At 37.1% G+C, this 14,365-nt stretch overlaps 1 protein-coding gene across 5 annotated transcripts in view; it reads left to right on the top strand.

Annotated features, from left to right (window-relative positions):
- The window catches only part of LMBR1 (limb development membrane protein 1), a 207,751-nt gene extending 194,225 nt beyond the window's left edge, over window positions 1–13,526 (top strand). For 3 of the 5 annotated variants that reach the window (XM_032753207.2, XM_032753215.2, XM_032753209.2), the window contains 2 exons: window positions 6,323–6,484; window positions 10,288–13,526. In XM_032753207.2, the coding sequence (XP_032609098.1) occupies window positions 6,323–6,484; window positions 10,288–10,373 (248 nt within the window). In that variant the 3' untranslated portion in view covers window positions 10,374–13,526. The remainder of the gene's footprint in view (window positions 1–6,322; window positions 6,485–10,287) is intronic. The other 2 variants (XM_032753208.2, XM_032753216.2) reach the window with 1 other exon arrangement.
- The last annotated feature ends 839 nt before the right edge of the window (window positions 13,527–14,365 follow it).

Raw genomic sequence — 14,365 nt, 5'->3', positions numbered from 1 at the left:
ATGTTGAATAGCAGTGGCAAGAGTGGGCATCCTTGCCTTCTTCCAGATCTTAGTAGCTTTCGGTTTCTTCCCATTGATTATAATGTTAGCTGTGGGTTTCTAAAAATGTCCATTGTCTTGGCCGGGTGCAGTGGCTCATGCATGTAATCCTAGCACTTTGGGAGGTCAAGGTGGGTGGATAGCTTGAGTCCAGGAGTTCAAGACTGGCCTGGGCAACAAAATGAGACCCTGTCTCTGCAAAAAATACAAAAATTAGCCTGGCATGGTGGCATGCGCCTATAGTCCCAACTACCTGGAAGGCTGAGGTGGGAAGGATCATTTGCCAGGAGGCTGAGGCTCTGCACTGTAGCCTGGGTGACAGAGTGAGATTCTGTCTCTTAAAAAAAAATGTCTCTAATATGGTGAGATAAATTCCTTCTTTACCTGTTTTGTTGAGAGTTTTTATCATGAAAGTATATTGAATTTTGTCAGTTGCTCTTTTCTACATCTACTGAGCTAATCATGTGGTTTTGTCTTTCATTCTGCTAGTGTGGTATATCACATTGATTGACCTTCATATGTTGAACCATACTTGCATCCCAGCAATAAATTGGCCCCATTTGGCTAGGGCATACGATCCTATTAATGTGTCGTTGAGTTAAGTTTGCTAGCTAGCATTGTATTGAGGAGTTTTGCATCTATGTTTACTGGGAATACTGCCCTGTAGTTTTCTTTACTTTTGTTGCCTTTTTATTGACTTTGGAATCAGGGTGGTGCTGGCCTTGTAAAATGAGTTTGGAAGTTTACTTTCCTTTTCTGTTTTTGGAACAGTTTTTATGAAGAGTTCATATTAATTTTTCTTTGAATTGTCTGGTCAAATTTACTTTTGAAGCCATCTGGTCCTGGGCTTTTCTTTGCTGGAAAGTTTTGATTAGTGATTCAGTCTTCATGTTTATTAGTTTGCTCAGGTTTTCTATTTCTTCTAAATTTAGTCTGGGCAGATTGTATGTTTCTAGGAATTTATCTGTTTCTTTTGGGTTATCCAATTTGTTGGCATATAATGGTTCGTAATAGTTCCTTATGATCTTTTTATTTGTGTCATTTGTTGGAATATCTCTATTTTTATTTCTTATTTTAGTTATTTCTGGCTTCTCTTTGAGTTAGTCTAGCTAAGGATTTTGTCACTGTTATCTTTTAAAAAATCCAACTCTTTTGTTGATTTTTCTAATGTTTTTATATTTTCTAATTCATTTATTTCTGCTTCAGTCTTTATTATTTTCTTTCTTCTGCTAACTTTGGGTTTAGTTTGTTCTTTTCTAATTCCTTGTTCTTTGAGTTTATTATACTTCCTTGGTTAATTTTCATCATATTTGAAAGATTTTCAGCCGCTATTTTTTCCAATAGTGTTTTTTCTTCTCCTTCAGGGACTCTAATCACGACTACATAAGACATTCAAATTAATTCATGGTTCTTTGATGCTTTTTTCATTCTTTTCTTATTTTGCTCTTTATTTTGTTTTCCTATTGCTGTGTCTTTAAATTTACTAATCTCTTCTTCTGCAGTGTCTAATCTGCCATTAATTCCATCTGGTATAATTTTCATATCCCACAGTATAATTTTCCTTTGTAGAAGGTCAATTTCAGTCTATTTTCTTTCATATCTCTACTTAGCAAGTTTTATCTTTCCTCTAGCTTTTGAAATAAGAAATGTAGTTAAAATAACCGTTTTAATGTCTTTGCTACTCATTCTGTCACCTGCTTCATTTCTTGATTAGTTGCTCCCCACAAGCATACACTGCTCAGTTGTCTGCCAGGTTCTTCCTTTGTGCAGCCCTCTAGGCACTGTGTCATCCTTATGCTCCAAGCTTCATCTCATGAACTTAGGGAGATGGCTGGAGCCCACCTCAGCTCTTCTCTCTACACTGCAGTCTCTCTTTAGGTGGTAAACTGTGGCAATCATAGGGCCCACCTTGTTTGTTTCTCATCTCTCAGTGATCACTGTCCTTCGTTTCCTGATGTCTAGGGTCTTGAAAACTGTTGTTTCATATGCTTTGTTCAGTATTTCAGTTTATGAAGTTGAGAGGGAAAATCTGGTCTCTTTTACTCCATATAGGCTGGAGCCTGAAGTCAATAAGTATATCTCCAATTGATATAATTTCATGAAAATATACTTGCACAGAAAGACTGGTCAAAAGGTAAAGTCATCTGGGCACAGTGGCTCACGCCTGTAATCCCAGCACTTTGGGAGGTCCAGGAGGGCGGATCACCTGAGGTCAGGAGTTCAAGACCAGCCTGGCCAACATGGTGAAACCCCATCTCTACTAAAAATACAAAAATTAGCCGGGCGTGGTGGTGGGTGCCTGTATTCCCAACTACTTGGGAGGCTGAGGCAAGAAAATCGCTTGAACCCGGGAGGGCTTGGTTGCAGTGAGCTGAGATTGCACCACTGCACTCCAGCCTGGGCGACAAGTGCAAAACTCCGTCTCAAAAAAAAAAAAAAAAAAAAGGTAAAGCCTCTGCTTCGACAGCATCATCTTTCATTCCACTGCAGAAGTGGAGCCTCTCTTTCGTTTTACGATGACTTTGTTTTTGAATGAATAAAACAATTGGCAATGAGCCAATTTAAATTATTCCTGTTTTAAAATGATTGTAGATTTCATTATTTCATACTCTTTGTCACTTTTTTTTCCCCCAGCACTGTCTTAGCTAATATTATTTCAAAAATCTGGTTTAGAGGAAGAGATTTGAAAACATAGTATAATAATCTAACCTTTGAGTTCAGAAGGAAAAAAGTATGTTAATCCTAATATTTCAGCAAAGAACATTTAATCTATAAGTTTTTTTTTTTAATAACAAGATGTACGTGTTCTTTCTGGTAATCTTACATTAAAACCATGGATATTTATGTCAGCCATTTGTGTAAATGCCAACATATATAATTTATTGATAAAGTCACATTAATGATCCCTTTATGTGTCAAGCTTTTTAAACTCTCTAACTACTTTTTGCTGCTTTAGGAAGATGAATAGGCTTGCTAAAAGTAGAAGTTTACTCAGGTGGGCTAAAGAACATAAATTCTATTGACTCATATTGCAGGTAGAGAAACCAGCCCTTTCTTAAATGAGATTTTATTCTGTATGTTAGTCCTTTTATACGTATGAATAGAAAAAGATCATTATTCAAGGAATTATGCATGAAATATTTTCAGTTGAATTCTAGTGGGGGGAGTTGATGTGCAGTTTGTCATGAAGAATTTTTTTTTCTGACAGATAATCTAGATAATGTGACCTTATGCTTAGCCACTGCTTAACTTACTAAGCTTCTTGCCTGGTGTGTATTTTACTTAATCTTTTAACAAAATGAACTTCCAAATGGACATAAGCATTTAGATATTTGACTAAGGGAGTTAAACAACAACATTTGATAATCAGATCTTTCTAATAGTAGTATTTTAAAATATTTTAAAATTTGCTTGCTTTTAAAATACTTTTACCTTTTTACAGAAATAGAGGTTTTAAACTCTTTTACATTTGTCAAATGATTGCTATTAAAGCTTTGTCTGAGTATTGCCATTTTTTCTTAATTGTTGGTGCTTTTAATTTTAAAAGTACATTTTATAATCTAATTATTGCCATGCCAGAAACCTCTCAGGCAGAATTTTAGAGAAGTTCATTTTTAAGGTTTCTTGTGGTCCAGTCTTTATAGAAAATTTTCAGAACTGAAGAACTGTGTGTTGGTCAGAGTGATCTGTTAGTCAATCTATCAGATTTTTTAAAATATTAAATTCAACACAACGATGTTTTGGAACTAGTTTTTATGAGGTAATATTTGTCTAGTTCTTCAGTGCACTATAGCAACAGGCTCCTGGGTTTCTGTTGATGAGGTCAACCTGATACAGCCTGAAAACCAAAACATCTGATGATAGAGACTGTTCTTTGCCTAGATGTTCCGTATTAAGTCTTGACCCTGAGTCTCAAGATACCAAGTTGAGTCCACTAAGAAGTTCTAGTGAAAGCACTTTCCCATTTTGCAAAACATGCCTTCCATTCTTACTGTGATGATGCTTTCAGCTTCCTGACTTCTCATTTTATGGTAGTGCTGTCACAACATAGGACATAGGCCATGTCCAGGGGTGGTTGGATTACCCACCACAGAGCATATACCAGTGGCTTCCACAGTAGAGTTTGTGCATTTCCATGCATTCATAAAGTAAGTCGTTGGACTGTGTGAAGAAACCATTAGAACTTGTATTTATATTTATTGTTAATGATTTTTAAAGTCTTTGTTTTGTCTGTATATGTCATTGAATAGTATATATGTAGCTTATAAATAATTAAATACACATATATGGGGTACAGATGCTCAAATTTTGTTTTTACTGATGGTAGTATATGATCAAAAAAATTTCAAGAGCAGGTAAGACTCGTATAGAGCATCTGCGCAAGGGTTTGATTCTGGGATCTCCCATTTCCTCCGTCAGTGAGCTTCGTGCTGTGTAAAATTTGGGTGTCTGTGTCTGTGGGTTTTTCTTGTGAGAAGATTCATAGCTCTCACCACATTCTCAAAGGAGAATGATAAAATTACTTCTCTGGAATCTCTGGGCTGAAGCCACTGAAGCTTGTTTTGGTAGGACTATATCTTGTTTAAAGATCACTTCCTAGGCTAAATGAAATGGTACTTTATTTGAAAAATAAAACTTATAATTAGATATGTATTCCTTTTAACAAAGTAAAGTTTTATTAATATGAATAGCTGAGAAACTGTAGCCAAGATTGTTGTCATCGTCTCATAACCATGTGTGACATATGCTGTGTACTCTTCTGGTGTCTGCATTGTAACCTTTTTTAAAAAGCTATTTTATTGTATGTTTTCATTAATTATCTACCTTTAAAAAATATTTTGGTATATTATTGTCTTTCAATTTCAAACACATTTGTCCTGGGTAGAAGTGGCTACAGAAGAGCTGCTTTTGAGATCTCCTGTTTTTATGACAATGTTTATATTTGGTTTTTCTGTTGTCTCTCTAAGCTGCTTTTGTAGAGGCTATCTGTAGTAGATTATGCCATTGCATTGGAGTGAGGATGAGAGTTCAGCTCAAAGGTCAACTGATAATGTAAAATTGAGTATAGTCAAAGTTATTCTTGAGATCACCCATAAAAATCCTTAAATCACCCTTAAAATATGAGGTACATAATTTTATTTATACAATTTTATAGACGATTGTTATTATTTATTCTAATTCTTTGTAGTTTAAATTTTATATGGCCCCCAAATAGCTCTATCCTTTTTTCCTTGAAGAATGTTGACATTCCCATTATCTGTCACTTGACCGACACCCGAATGATGTGATTTATTTATCTATCAGTGGTCAGAAAAATCCTACCATTCATGTATTTTTTCCAATAAATACTGGACATGGCCATGTGCTCATTTAATAGAATGACTAAACTATTTTTAAGTAAAAATACTTTTCCAAATGTGTATAGGTGAGTTTAAGTAACTTCAGTGCATATATTATATCATCCTACTGTATTTCCTGCTTTGCCTTTTTACCCTACAAGCCTATAAGCATTAAACTCAGATTAACAATTTTTAATGGAAGGAAATTATCTTATTTATTCATTTATATAATACATATTAGGTGTGTATAAGACATTATTCTGGGCACTGGGATTATAGGAGTGAAACAAAGTTCCTGTTCTTATAGAACCTACATTCTAGTGGGGAAAACAGGCAATAAATAAGCCAAAAAGAAAAAAACATTAGTCTGTGTGTGCTATGAAGAGTCGTAATTAGTATAGAAGGCCATGGAAGGTCCAGCTCTTTTAGGTAGGGGAGTCAGAGGTTTCCTCTCCGAGGAGATGGCATTTGCCCAGAGACCCGACTAAAGAGAGGGGACGGGCAGTTCCTCCAGAGGGCAGCAGCAGAGGAGGCGTAAGGATGTTCTCAGGCATCTTTTTCATCGTGACTCTTGCTTCCTGTGATGAGTTACAGCCATCCTGTCTCAGTAGAGCATGCAGTCAGCCATCCTCTCCATGTAAGCAGCACGAGAGCTTGATTTTTAACATCAGCATGAGTTCCGTCGAATGTCGAGGGGCGTTCATTCTGACCTCATTACTCATCACTTGCAAGTGACTGTGGCGTGTATGTGAAGTACGTTAGGGCTGGCTTGAGGCTGTCCCACTAGATAATAGTTACATATTTTAAACTAGGATTTATTCATTAGAGCATCTCACATAACAGAAGTGAGAACGTCCATAGAATTCGATCTAACTTGTACTTGTAGCACACTAAATATGTCTTAACCTGATTTCATTAAGGGCTATTTTATTTATTTTTAACAGGAATCACTAGATTTGATCTACTTGGCGACTTTGGAAGGTTTAATTGGCTGGGAAATTTCTATATTGTATTATCCTACAATTTGCTTTTTGCTATTGTGACAACATTATGTCTGGTCCGAAAATTCACCTCTGCAGTTCGAGAAGAACTTTTCAAGGCCCTAGGTAATCCTGAGGTTTATGGGTATTTTTTCCTCTTTCTACTAAATAATAAGTTTGACATTTGAGTTAATATTACATCTTCAGCTATTTAGTTTCCCAAATTTGTAAAACCTTAGAGGTCAAATTATTGATCCACTACTTTGTGCAGAAGTACTTCATTAAGCCTTAGCTTCCTTATGTGTAATGTAGTGATAGTATCATCTTCTTTTAGGGTTTTTGTGAAGATCAACTGAAATAATTCTTGTAAGATCCTTAGCATAGTGCCTGGCACATCCTAAGAACTCAGTAAATATTAGCCCCTTTATTATGACGATGGTTGTGGTGGTAAGGATGATATGGTATTAAAAGCTTATTTCTTGGTAATAATACCTTTTAGTTAAAGCTTTTTTGAGGCTTGGATTTTACAAGTATTAGGCTAACCCATGAGTCTCTTCATTAAGCCAGAGAATAAATTCAAGATGAAAATGGTAGCGTTCTTGGCATTGATATAATAGAAGAGAGGGGATTTACTATTATGTATTCCAAGAGTCACATGTATTGTAATGTTAAAAACTGGTAGGTTTAGCTAAAGGGTACAATCGTAACCTATGAATGTATTTTTATGCTTATTTCCATGTTAGTGCTAAACATATTTCAAGTTTTATACTTTAAGAATACCAGGACAAAGTAAATTATCTTGGTTTGGGGTTGAGGGGGGTGGTGTAATTTTATGACAGAAGAAGGGAAAGGCAGTGACTTCTTGTAGAAAATTTTTAAAAATCCTGACATTAGCTCATTTACCTGAGTTGACATGATTTGAATGCATATGACTCCATATTGGGGCTTTTAGCTATTGTAAAAGGCCACATATTGATGGATTCATTAAGGTCCAGTTTTCAGATAACTTAAACGATATCAGCAGCAATAAAGCTTCTCACATCACCAGGCCTTTCCAACCTTGATGTTTGAGAGGGTGACCTTTGGGAGGCACAAAAGATTTCAGATGAGCTGTCCATATATATTTTACTTTGAATATGCCCTGGGAGGGGATGGCTCATCAAATATTGGCCTGACAGGGAAAAGTCACAGCTCATTTCAGCTGACGCACCAGATAATTTATGCCTTTTAATGCTTAGGTTTAATAAAGCTGGCCCAACTTGAAGTGGGAATCAAACAGTCCTTTTTATCAGATGTCTAGCATTAAAACTTAATTTTTAAGCCTGTTATAATATCAGCAAGATTAGCCATGTCTCAGATAAATTTCCACTTTCCATTCGCTAAATGAGATGGTTGCAAATGAACTGCTGTAAGTTTAGCTTTTGAATTAGGTATTCTGGACATCATTTTGCTAAGAAAGCCGCTATTAAAGTAATAAAACATAACCTGATATAAAAGGCCTTATATGCATGTCAGTTCCTTGACCATAGGAGAGAGTAGAATTAGCAAGAGTTGTATAAAACTGCCTAATAGATACATTTACTTTTCTTCCCAAATGTTTTTCAGTATTCTTTGGGGTGCTCTAAGGGGCAATTTATACATAGAAAAAGAGTCTTATTAAGTATATGTAATGTTTGAGTGATCTGAGATCTTAACAAGGATTTCGCCGAGACTTGTAATTTGATTGTAAAGTAGCTATCCCCTTTCTTTTTTTTTGTAGAGATTTTTTTCCCCTCTGCTACTGTGCCCATTGATAATAATAGTATGCATCTCAGAGAATATCTAGCACATAGTAAACACTAGAAATTTAGCTGTGGTGGTGGTGGTAATGGATGGGATTGTTTCTGGAGTTGTCTGCAGAAGAGACACATCAGAACTTTTCAGAAAGCATAACCTACGTGACAGCCAAGTGTTAGATGTGAACTCAGTTAATCGATCCTCTGTCTTCACTCAGTCCCTTTTCTAACAAGCTTTGTTTTAGCACACTTCCTCAACTCCAACAGCTGTGGGTTCCTATTGTCATTCCTGGGACCCGACCATTTTTTGTGTTGGATTGATTTCTTTTTTTCCTTCCCATTCAAACATAGGCTCAGTTTTACCTTTTCTTTCGTTAAGATATGCAGGTGACAGAAAGATTAAAATTTGGAGTGCTATATTAGTTTATGAGTGATGTAAAACTGCCTAATAGGTCAGTTACCATGTGAAATTTTAGGGAGAAAAATCTTTTCCAGGTAGGTTGTTGAGATACCAGAAAGGTCTGAGCTTCATGAAAAGTATTTTCTCAACATCTGCCCTATAGAAGTGCTGCTATGTATGGTCATAGGCTGCATGATGATCATTTGGTCAATAACAGACCACTTGCCTATATGACAGTGGCCACAGAAGATGATAATGGAGCTGAACAATTTCTGTCACCAGTGACGTGGTAGCTGTTGTAATGTCCTGGCACAATGTATCACCTTTTCTAGGTTTATATATTTTTAGATGCACAAATATTTACCATTGTGCCACAGTTGCCTACGGTATTCAGTACAGTAACATGCTGTCTGGTTTGTAACTTAGGAGCAACAGGCCATACCCTACAGCCTAGGTATGGCATGGGCTGTGCCCTCTGGGTGTGTGTAGATATACTGTATGATGGTATCACAGCAACAGAATCGCTTGACAACGCATTTCTCAGAATGTATTCCTGTTGTTCAGCAACACCTGACTGTGTTCCTGTATGTCATTGCGTTTCATTTTTATTAAAGTGCCTGAAGCTCCAGTGCCACAGAAGCTCTTACATTTTCTTCTGCCCTTTCTCCCTGTGAGAGGGCAATGTTGGTCTGTGTATCAGGTGTATTATGTAAACAATTGTTATATGATACAGAGAGAAATAAATGTAACTTTAAAAGATAGTGATAGTTTTTTATTCTGTGAAATACCTTTGGGTAGTGAGGTATTATTTATGTTCAGTTTATTCTTTTGTCATTTCTTTCTTTTTTGGTAATGTTTTCCATTCTTTTTAATTACATATTAATATTTTGCTGTGGCTTTCCCTACATTTTCCTGCATGTGTGTAAGGGGCAATTTATTTTACTTTATTTAAAATTTTTTTGAGACAGGGTCTCACTCTGTCACCCAGGCTGGAGTGCAGTGGTGTGATCACATCTCATTGCAGTCACAACCTGCTGAGCTCAAGCAGTTCTCCCACCTCAGCCTCCCAAAGTGCTGGGATTATAGGCATGAGCCACTGCAACCAGCCAATTTTTGTGTTTTTCATGAGGATGGGATTTCACAGTGTTGCCCAGGCCTGTTTCAAACCCCTCAGCTCAAACGACCCTTCCACCTTGGCCTCCTGAAGTGCTAGGATGACAGGTGTGAGCCACCACGCCCAGCCTGTGTGTGTGTATTTTAAAATGCAAGTGGGAACCTATCTGTCTCGGGTTAGGTTCCCTGAGAAGCACACTTTAGTTGGGAATCTGCTTGCCAGGAAGAGGTTTATTAGCTGGGTTGGGGAAGTGGAAGAGGAGGGGCTGTGCAGAGAGAGGAATTGTGCCGTGATGCAGTCACGCTAGAAGCCTCCGCTGGCCCTCGGGGATGTTGTGACTTCGATGGCCCTTCAGAGCTCCACTGAACTGAGAAGAAGGGGACAGGCTCTTAGGATCCTCACGTGCTCTCCTGGAAGGGGCAGGACTTCCGCCCTGCAGCTGTCTTCAGCGTAGGCCATCCCCAAAGGGAGGTTGCCAGTAGGGAGAAGAAATCTCTCATTCCTCAAGGGGATCTGGCCAGCACCTCACAGCTTCCCAAATAACACTTAGCTTTGTAAATCTCCTCTTCTCCCTACCCTAACCCTTTCCCAGCCACTCAACAATATATCATTTCTCACCATTTTCTTAATTTTTTTGCAGGGCTTCATAAACTTCACTTACCAAATACTTCAAGGGATTCAGAAACAGCCAAGCCTTCTGTAAATGGGCATCAGAAAGCACTGTGAGACACACAGACGGCGTCTTCTGCCACCAAGAGACCCGAGAACTCCAGACTCACGACATTCCTGTCCCGTGTAGAAACATTTCCATTTCAACCTTGGCTCCTCTTCAGAACCTAGACCTATCAGTGCCATTTTTTTTTCATAATCTACGAAGAACTTGGCTATGGCTGATCTTTTTTAAATTTAACTTTCTGATAGACCCTGTAGTTTCCAGTTAAATGCAGATTCCTTACAGACATATAGAACAGCGCAATTTTCTGTAGACATTTGCTCGTATCGGTAAATACAATCATCCATATGAAAAAATTGTTTTCACCTGATATGAAAATGTTAGAAGAGGCAAACTCTGGCACTTCTAAAGATTTACTTAAATCCTATTATATACTTTATTCAGAATGTAGAAGCTGACCTGAAAGGCATCCTTGGTACTAAGTGAAGCTTCTTCAGAAAATGCATTTTTCAAATGCAATAGGAACTGCTTGTAGATATCATTATTGCAGTGTGTGTTGGAGCTGTAATGGTTGCAATTATGTTTCTTATTTCCTTAAAAGCAAAAAGCATAGTTTCTGATTTATGTTATAGAATGATACTGATTAGACTTTGAGCCAAGGGGAAAATACTAAATTCTTTTAAACCTGGAGCCTTAGAGAGCCACAGAAATATCTTCTGTTGTATAGTCTAATAAGCTGTGGTAGGAAGTACCATGTAATCACAGTTTAATGACAGTTTATGTATATAATTCAGTATGCCCTCTGATAACATAGTTGCCAGTGTTTATTACACTTGTAACTTGGATTTTTGCCTTATAGGCTATATGTATACTCAGTTTTTTAAAGCATTTTTTTCAGAGATCACTTAATTCCCCGTGCTTCTGTAATGCTTATAAAAAGTATAAATGCTGAGTGGTAGAAACTCCTCTTTCCTCACAGTCCCCAGGCTTTGGTTACTTTTGCATATGCCATTTGAAGCCTCCAGCTTTTACCAGTTTAACATCCAAAGTTCACAGCATCAGCATTCATGGTGTAAGAACAGTTTTGCAGTACAACACGATCTGATAATCATTCAGTTATTAAATTGTAAATAATTATTGGGATGGTTTCTTGGCTTTAAGTCTACTGAATAAAAACTATGAAACTGCACTCTGTGTTAACCATCCACTAGGATAGAATACTGAAAACTGTGCATGCAAAAATAGGAGATGGGCCCATTTGCACACAATTCGTAGTTATGCAATCTACTATATAAATATGTTCACATGCACTATGTGTATGAAAATAGATTGTCTGTGTTCAGACAAAAGTAAAACATTTTTTTCAAATTGTTACATTTAAAGGTTTTCTAGGAGAAATTTATGAAAAACAGGCTGTGTCTATTTGACATCAGAAATTTCCACTTAAACCAAAATAATAAGAAACTTTAATCTGTATATTTACAACCTTCGTTGAGTACACTTCCCCCTTATTTATACATCTGCATTTCCTTCCGAGCTTCACATCTTTGTAAAATGCAGCTTGGTTTTAAAATAAAAGAATATTCATTTTGTGATTCTAAAGAACCTTCAGTAAATACCACCAGTATAGTACTGGTGAATTTCTCAGCATAAAATCGACATACCTAAAAAGTTAATAAAATTCAGCTCTTTTCCAATTTCATTGTTATGCCTATTGAAGTATTAATTGCAAGATTTGATTTTTAGTGAAGCTTGGGGTCTGTACTTTGAGCAGACCAAGTCAAGGGAGGAACAGAAAGAAAGTCAGGAGTAGAGTAGCATCACTTCTCACTTACACTGCTTTCAGGGCACATCCAAAGAGTTCCTAGATACTTGTAAAATGTCTGAAATTTTTTCAGTAAAATACTACACTTTTCAATGTTTAGCTCAACTTTTTTGTTCATTTGGAAGTTTCTCTCCATCCGAGGACTTAAGCCAGTTTTGGATTTGTAAGCCCAGAGTACAATACACTTCCTGGAGGCACCCCCCATCCGTTGAAGCAAAGGATATGCATGGGGTGGAAGGACGGCTTCAAACCTGGGACTCATGCCTTGAGAACAAATAGATTGTTAACAGCCTTGGGCTGCTGCATGATCACAGTTCCTCGAGGCTCTTGCTGAGCACATGCCCAAGCATCTGCCTCTGGAGAGACCGACTCCAAATGCAGGTGCTTCCATTGGACCTACGTTGGAGGCTGCTTGATGTGAGAAACTCCAGAAATGGATGCCAGAATATGGAGGCCAAACGTTCTGAGTCCTGGTAAGGACAGTCGCTCTGGGGGTCTTCATTTTACTGCAGTTCCTGCGCGCCAGTGAAAGAGAGGAGCTAGACCCTGGAAGGCAGAGCTGCAAATGCTCATCATCATCAGGTCAATTCTGGAGCTACAATTTTGTTTCTGACTGGATGGGGATGCACTGGTGACTGTATCAAATCAAGCAGTCCTTTTATTCTCTCTCCTTTAGTATCGATTTTAAAGGGCATTAGGCACTATGGTTCCAGAGTTTCTTGGGGGAAACTTTGCAGATTCTTACTAATTGGTTCTGCAATACTTAAATAAATAATTTTACAATTAATAAGTTTTCAAATTATAACATTTGTATTAATTTTTACTGATTTTCCTTAGATTTACTATTTACATAGCTTTATGTACATTCTCTGTAAAAATAGACCTCTAAGTATGAGACTTTACATGAAAATGGTACACACACATGTAGACTAATGTTAGCTCCTTAAATTGCTGCACTAAGGTGCTGGTTAGTGGAGATGGACGGAGCCTCTCGCGTTTTGCTGTCAGATGCGTTAAAGGCGCATGTACCTGCTCTCAGTGCCAGTGCGGCCTCCCCATCTGCTGGATGCCCATGGCCCTCTCTGCAGCCTCAGCGATGACCTCGTCTGCCAGGGGCACAGGTTTTCATCATTTACAGGCTTGTTGGTAGCACGTTATTTAATGCATAAAGGCAGAATTCTTAAGTTTTTTTTTTAAATGTGAACATAGATGTAGCACCGACTTTTTAAACTTGAGAAAACTGATATGTTAACTTTTAAAAATAACATTTGGACACACTAGGAATTGATTATTGTTTACAGATTGTTAGTCTTTGTTTCTATGACATACTTTTAGTGTGACTTTTAAAATGTCTTAGAAATTAAAGTTTTACAGAAAGTGATTTCATATTTGGTTTATAAGCATTTATATATGTGGTTTATTTGTTCTTTTGTTTTTTTCCATCTTAAATACCATCATGGCTAAAACTTAAGGGTATTTATAGGCTAATTCCATTTCAGTTTTATAGAGGGCGGTAGTTATTCTGATGAATGCTGAATTAAGGAAGAAATGGATATTTTCTTTCTCTGTTGTGCAGTTAATGGTAGATCAATTTCTTATAACCCAAAATGTAGCATCCATAATTGATAGCATGTATTTTATTTAATTACTTGAATTATTTAGATTTGATTTCTCTAATTTTTTCCATAAAAGGACTGAACAGCACCTACTTGTGGTCTGGGCAGCTTAACCCAGAGTTCTTGGAAGAATAAATGCTGTTAGCATCTGGTTAATTTACTGGCAGACAGAAGCCTACTTATCAGTGGCTTTCAACTTTCTGACCACAGTAAGAACCCATTACACACACACACACACACACACACACACACACACTCACACACACTCTCTCTCTCTCTCTTTCTGTCTCTCTCTCAGATATACATAAGCAAAAATTTAACAAGACAGTACCCGTTTTTCCTAAGTGTGCATGCTGGCATCTTCTGTTTTATTATTTTTAAAAATACTAGACACAGACACTAAGTTATTTTGTGGCCTCCTAATAGATGGCAGACTTTAGTTTGAAAAGCATCCCTTTGGAATGTGGTTTGAAAGAAGAAATAATACAAAGACCTTTTTGGAGTATTTTTTTTGTTTGTTTTTTGAATATTGTTTAGGTAAAAATTATTGCTGCAAATACCACTGAAGCAAAAGTACTGTGTATGCAAATTACTTGTTGCACTG

The sequence above is a fragment of the Hylobates moloch genome, unplaced genomic scaffold (assembly GCF_009828535.3).
Source record: "Hylobates moloch isolate HMO894 unplaced genomic scaffold, HMol_V3 SCAFFOLD_1, whole genome shotgun sequence".
Classification (NCBI taxonomy): Eukaryota; Metazoa; Chordata; class Mammalia; order Primates; family Hylobatidae; genus Hylobates; species Hylobates moloch.
This window is presented reverse-complemented; position numbering and strand designations above follow the sequence as displayed.